At 42.4% G+C, this 7288-nt stretch overlaps 1 protein-coding gene across 1 annotated transcript in view; it reads right to left on the bottom strand.

Moving 5' to 3' along the window:
* rnf216 (ring finger protein 216) overlaps positions 1-7288 on the bottom strand; it is a 230293-nt gene that overhangs the window by 154331 nt on the left and 68674 nt on the right. Inside the window, exon 5 of the mRNA XM_043711263.1 lies at positions 4834-4910. Within this exon, the coding sequence (XP_043567198.1) occupies positions 4834-4910 (77 nt within the window). The remainder of the gene's footprint in view (positions 1-4833; positions 4911-7288) is intronic.

Below are 7288 nucleotides of genomic sequence, written 5' to 3'. Positions count from 1 at the left end.
CCGCTGGACATGCTCCAGTGCCAGTATGTCCCTCCTGAGGTGTGGGGCCCAAAACTGGACACAGTACTCCAAATGGGGCCTAACCAGAACTTTATAAAGTCTCAGTAGCACATCGCTGCTTTTATATTCCAACCCTCTTGAGATAAATGACAACATTGCATTCGCTTTTTTAATCACGGATTCAACTTGCATGTTGACCTTTAGAGAATCCTCGACTAGCACTCCCAGATCTCTTTGTACTTTGGCTTTATGAATTTTCTCACTGTTTAGAAAGTAGTCCATGCTTGTATTCTTTTTTCAAAAGTGCAACACCTCGCATTTGCTCAAACTAAACTTCATCAGCCATTTCCTGGACCACTCTCCCAACCTGTCGAGATCCTTCTGCAGCCTCCCCACTTCCTCAGTACTACCTGCCTGTCCACCGAACTTCGTATCATCGGCAAACTTCACTAGAATGCCCCCAGTGCCTTCATCCATAACATTAATATATAACGTGAACAGCTGCGGCCCCAACACTGAACCCTGCGGGACACCGCTCGTCACCGGCTGCCATTCCGAAAAAGAACTTCTTATCCCAACTCTCTGCCTGTCAGACAGCCAATCCTCAATCCATGCCAGTAGCTCACCTCGAACACCAGGGCCCTCATCTTGCTCAGCAGCCTCCCATGTGGCACCTTATCAAAGGCCTTTTGGAAGTCGAGATAGACCACATCCACTGGGTTTCCCTGGTCTAACCTACTTGTCACCTCTTCAAAGAATTCTAACAGGTTTGTCAGGCACGACCTCCCCTTACTAAATCCATGTTGACTTGTTCTAATCCGACCCTGCTCTTCCAAGAATGTAGAAACCTCATCCTTAACGATGGATTCTAGAATTTTACCAACAACCGAGGTTAGGCTAATTGGCCTATAATTTTCCATCTTTTGTCTTGATCCTTTCTTGAATAATGGGGCTACAACAGCGGTCTTCCAATCATCCGGGGCTTTCCCTGACTCCAGTGACTTTTGAAAGATCTCAACCAACGCCTCCGTTATTTCCTCAGCCACCTCCCTCAGAACTCTAGGATGTAGCCCATCAGGGACAGGAGATTTGTCAATTTTAAGACCTTTTAGCTTTTCTAGCACTCTCTCTTTTGTAACAGCAACCACACTCAACTCAGCCCCTGACCCCCTTTAATTGTTGGGATATTACTCATGTCTTCCACTGTGAAGACTGACGCAAAGTACTTATTAAGTTCTCCTTTTCTAGCACTCTCTCTTTTGTAACAGCAACCACACTCAACTCAGCCCCCTGACCCCCTTTAATTGCTGGGATATTACTCATGTCTTCCACTGTGAAGACTGACGCAAAGTACTAATTAAGTTCTCCTGCTATTTCCTTATCTCCCATCACTAGCCTTCCAGCATCAGTTTGAAGTGGCCCAATGTCTACTTTTACCTGTCGTTTGTTTCTTATGTATTGAAAGTATACTATCATTTCTAATATTACTGGCTAGCCTACCTTCATATTTGATCCTCTCCTTCCTTATTTCTCTCTTTGTTATCCTCTGTTTGTTTTTGTAGCCTTCCCAATCTTCTGATTTCCCAGTGCTCTTGGCCACTTTATAGGATCTCTCTTTTTCTTTGATAGATTTCCTGACTTCCTTTGTCAGCCATGGCTGTCTAAGCCCTCCCCGGATAATCTTTCTCTTCTTGGGGATGAACCTCTGTACAGTGTCCTCAATTTTACCCACAAACTCCTGCCACTTCTGCTCTACTGTCTTCCCTGCTAGGCTCTGCTTCCAGTCTATTTTCATCAGTTCCTCTTTTTATAAAGTCTGGTTCATTACATAGCACTGGGTCCAGAATAGCCTGCTCCCTTGTGGGCTCCATGACAAGCTGTTCCAAAAAGCCATCCTGTAAGCATTCCAAGAATTCCCTTTCTTTGGATCTACTGGTAACATTTACCCAGTCCACCTGCATATTGAAGTCCCCCATGATCACCGTGACCTTGCCTTTCTGACATGCTTTTTGTATTTCCTAGTACATGTTGCGCCCCTGGTCCTGACCACTGGTAGGAGGTCTGTGCATAACTCCCATTATGGTTTTTTTGCCTTTGTGGTTCCTCAATTCCACCCACACAGACTCCACATCATCCGACCCTAAGTCATTCAGTGTCATAGATTTAATTTTGTTCTTAACTAACAAGGCCACCCCACCCCCTCTGCCCACCTCCCTGTCTTTTCGATAAGTTGTAAACCCTTGGAGGTTTAACTGCCAGTCCTGAACCCCCTGCAACCATGTCTCTGTGATGCCTACCACATCATAATCATTCACGATGATCTGTGCCGTTAGTTCATCTACTTTGTTACGAATGCTACGAGCATTCAGGTAAAGTGCCTTAATGCTAACATTCTTATCATTAGAGATATTGGAAGTCATAAGATGTCCTAAATTATCCTTCCTTTTTGTTGTATTCCTAATCTGCCTCAAGGTTAAATCCACCTGCATACATGCTATCCTCCTGCTTATCTTTCCATTTAACTGCACAACGTTGTGCATTAAAAAGCACTTCAACTCAATAAAATAATGTTTTATGTTCTGCAACTACCTGCGTTCTTGAAAATGTGTTCTATTTTCAAAATCAAGTTTTAGACCACACACATATATGTCAAAAAATGTTTTGTGGTAGCAAATGTTAGTTTCACAGTTGTGACTTTTAACTAAACAAATTTGATATCATAGTCATGATGTGGCCAGACAAAGTGAGATCCATAAGTGAGGTGTTAACTCAAATAATGAGTAAAGGAGAACTAAGTCATCCCATGATTCACTAAAATCCTTAGACAGCACCTTTAAAACTCACGGCCATTTTCATATAAAAGAACAAGGGTAGCAAATTCATGGGAACACCAAAACTTTCAAGGTCCCCTCCAAGCCACTCACCATCCTGACTTGAAAATATATTACAGCACCTTCAATGTCACTGGGCCAAAATCCTGGAATTCCCTCCCTAACAGCCTACAGAACATGGATTGCTGTGGTTCAAGAAAGCAGCTCACCACTGCCTTTTCAAAGGCAACCAAGGATAGGGAATAAATGCTGACAAGCCAGCGACGCCCATGACTCAAGTGAATAAAACAAAAGTGATGCTGTCATGCACTTTTTAGTGACCACGTTGGTTAAAGCTTAGCTTAGAAATGATCATTGTTACAAAGAGTCAAAGAAAAGATTATACTAAAAAGCTAATACTGGAATAATATGTTCAATTTTGGGTACCACACTTCAGAAGGATAACAAAGCCTTAGAAAAGTTGCAGAGCAGACTTATCAAAATGAACCAAAATTAAAGTGTTTCAGTTATGTCAAGAGACTGCAGATGCTGGGTGCTTGTTTAGATTAGATTAGATTAGATTAGATTAGATTACTTACAGTGTGGAAACAGGCCATTCGGCCCAACAAGTCCACACCGACCCTCCAACCAGCAACCCACCCAGACCCATTCCCCTACATTTACCCCTTCACCTAACACTACGGGCAATTTAGCACGGCCAATTCACCTCACCTGCACATCTTTGGACTGTGGGAGGAAACCGGAGCACCTGGAGCAAACTGTGAGAATGTGCAAACTCCACACAGACAGTTGCCCGAGGCGGGAATTGAACTCGAGTCTCTGGCGCTGTGAGGCAGAAGTGCTAACGACTGTGCCACCGTGTCGCCCTAAGAAGTTGACTGCAGTGAGCCTGACGTGCTGTTAAGACATTTAATATCATCAAAATCAAGAAGGACTCTGATGGACACTTTCCAGTGGCAAATGGACAAGATCCCAGAGCACACAGTGCTCAGGCGACAGGCAAAAGAAGTTGAGATTATTTGAGGATGTTGAAGTGACCAGGAATGCATTTCCTGAAAAAGAGTCTCAAATATATTCAACACTAAATTTCAAAGGAGACTGAGATACATATTTGGAAGGAAAAACATTGAAGGGTTATATAGAAGGGCAAGATGATGACCTTGTGATATTATCACTAGACTATTAGTCCAGGTTCAAATCCTGCTACAAAAAATGGTGAAATCTGAATTAAATATCTGGAATTAGGGGCCTAATGATGACCACAAAAAAAACATCGGAGTCACTAATGTCCTTTATGCAAGGAAACTGCCATCCTTAACTGATCTCGACTACATATGACTCCAGACCCATAGCATTTTCGGTAACAATTAACTGCCCTCTGTGCAATTAGGGTAATTAATGCTGGCCGAGACAGTGGCACCCACATCCCATGAATGAAGTTTTAAAAAGTAGTCAGTGTGTAGGATTAGCTTGTTCGGTCTAATAAACAGGCAGTACAGGTTTGATGGGCCAAATAGCTTCCTTCTACACTGTAGTAGTCTGACTGCAGAAACACAAAATCAAATATGCAGTGCTTGAAACTGATAATATTCGAGAAACTCTCTCTCTGAAGAGGTGGAATTATATACAAGAACGACTGCAAGAGCAACAGCATTCTCAGCAATACAATACTCAAGAAAAGTTATTGGGTACACTAAATTGGTTACATTTGCAGTACCCCATTCTGTGTGTTTTCAGGGTTAGTTAGCTCAGTTAGTTAGTTGGCTGGATGGCCAGTTTGCATCAATTCCCACAATTTTTGTCATCCTCAAGGTCTGCACTTCTTAACCTCTTCCATCGCCTGAGGTGTAGTGACCCTCAGGTGAAACCATCACCAGTCGCTTCTCTCTAATAAGAGAGCAGCTCTATGGTCCATAATGATATTAGCGACTTTATTGTTACTTCTATTTTCCACAAATTACAGTATCACATATTCCTCCATCTAATGATTAGAATGACTTACACATTTAAATCCCAGATTTCGTTTGTCGTTATCAGTTCTTCAACAAACTGTTCTTCGATATCAGGGAACAGATTCACCTGTAAAAGTCAAGCTGAATTAAAATACAACGCTAGAAATGCAAAATCTTGATTAGCCGAATATTACAAACAAAGAATTTCTGTATTTTGAAACCAAACTGAACTTCCAATGTCCATTGCACTAAATTGTTCCATTAACCCCAAAATCTGGGCAACTGAGACTCTGGATAAAAAATTCTGAAAAGTTGGAAGAGGGGGTGACCATTTTTCCATAAGAGTCTGAGACTTCCACAATATTTGACTAATTATGAGTTACAGAGACCTCTTGCTATTCAATGACGTACAGCTCCCAACAAAACGGGTCAATGCTGTCCAACCCTATATATCATTTCATTTGACACCTCGCCAGCACAAAAAAAAATCAAACCATTATTAGTCTGGAGGGTTCAAAACATAAGCCACGAGAGGTGAAAGTATATTTTGTATAATTTGTGGGTGTGGCCATCGTTTGCAAGGTGAGCATTTATCAGCAATATCACTTGTGAAGTTGATACGACATTTTCTTGAACAGGAGTCATTGTGACATGGGAATTGCAATCAGGTTTTCAGCGAGAGTGAAGGAGTGAAATTACAGTTCCAAGCTAGGTCGGTGATATACGAGTTCCTTTATCCTCCCACAAAGAGGGGTCACAGCTTGAGATATTTTGAAAAAGTCTCAGCAAAATGCTGCACTGTGTTTTATACAAGATGCATATTACCACCACAGTTTAGAGGTGGTGAAAAGGGTGCTGATCAAGCCAGTTGTTTTGCACTGAGTGTTGTCTTTGAGTGGCTTTTGAGCGTTTCTGGAGTTACATTCTCACACAGGCAAGTGGAGAGCACTCCCTCACATTCTTGACTTGTACCTTGTTGATAGTGAACCAGCTGTAGGGAAACATGGGGTGAGTTGCCACACAATTCCTAGCCACTGACCTGCTCCTCGTATCCACACAATTTTCCATTCATCCCCAATTCCTTTCATTTTGTAAAGATTACAAAAAAAACATAGAACAGAGAAACATAAAAGATAGGAGCAGCAAGAGGCCATCTGACCCTTTGAACCTGCTCATTCATTCAATATAATATGGCTGAACATTGAACTCAATACCCTAATCCTGCCCTTTCCCCATATCCCTGGATTGCTTCAGCCACAAGAACTATATCTACCTCCTTCTTGAAAACACAATGTTTTGGTCTCAACCATTTTGTGGTTGTGAATTCCACAGGCTCACTACTCTCTGGGTGATAACATTTTTCCTCCTCGCAATCCTCTTACCCCTTATCCTTCAACTATGATCCTTGGTTCTGGACTCCCTTACCATCTGGAACATCTTTCCTGCATCTATTCTGTCTCATTTACTGTGAGAATGTTATCGGTTTTGTGAAATTCTCTCCTCATTCTTCTCAACTCCAGTGAATACTCAAACCGTCCTCACACATCAATCCTTCCATCCCAGGAATCAATTAGGTAAACCTTTGTTGCACTCCTTCTATCGCAAGAATGTCCTGCGTCAGATATGAAGACCAAAATTCCACACATTATTCCAGATGTGGCCTCACCCATGCCCTCTATAATTGCAGTAAGACATCTTGCTAATGTATTAAATCCTCTCGCTAAGGTGGCTAACATAAAGTTTGTCTTCTTTACTACATGTTACACCTGCCCATTTACTTTCAGTACTACATGGGGATACCCAGGTGTCATTGAACACAACACAAGACCATAAGAAAATGAGTAGAATTAGGCCATTCGGCCCATCAGGTCTGCTCTGCAATTTGATCATTTTACTCACTGTACTCAATTTACAGCCATTCAAATAATAATCATAGAACATTACAGCGCAGTACAGGCCCTTCGGCCCTCGATGTTGCGCCGCCCTGTCATACTAATCTGAAGCCCATCCCACCTACACTATTCCATGTACGTCCATATGCCTGTCCAATGACGACTTAAATGCACTTAAACTTGGCGAATCTACTACCATTGCAGGCAAAGCATTCCATACCCTTACTACTCTCGGAGTAAAGAAACTACCTCTGACATCTGTCTTATACCTATCTCCCCTCACTTTAAAGTCGTGTCCCCTCGTGTTTGCCATCCCCATACTTGGAAAAAGGCTCTCCCTGTCCACCCTATCTAACCCTCTGATTATCTTGTATGTATCTATTAAGTCACCTCTCAACCTTCTCTCTAACGAGAACAGCCTCAAGACCCTCAGCCTTTCCTCATAAGACATTCCTTCCATACCAGGCAACATCCTAGTAAATCTCCTCTGCACCCTTTCCAAAGCTTCCACATCCTTCTTATAATGCGGTGACCAGAACTGTACACAATACTCCAAGTGTGGCCGTACCAGAGCTTTGTACAGCTGCAGCATAACCTCCTGGTTCCAGAACTC

The sequence above is a fragment of the Chiloscyllium plagiosum genome, chromosome 21 (genome assembly GCF_004010195.1).
Source record: "Chiloscyllium plagiosum isolate BGI_BamShark_2017 chromosome 21, ASM401019v2, whole genome shotgun sequence".
Lineage (NCBI taxonomy): Eukaryota > Metazoa > Chordata > Chondrichthyes > Orectolobiformes > Hemiscylliidae > Chiloscyllium > Chiloscyllium plagiosum.
The sequence above is the reverse complement of the archived record's forward strand: the minus strand, read 5'-3'. Positions and strand labels throughout refer to the sequence as shown.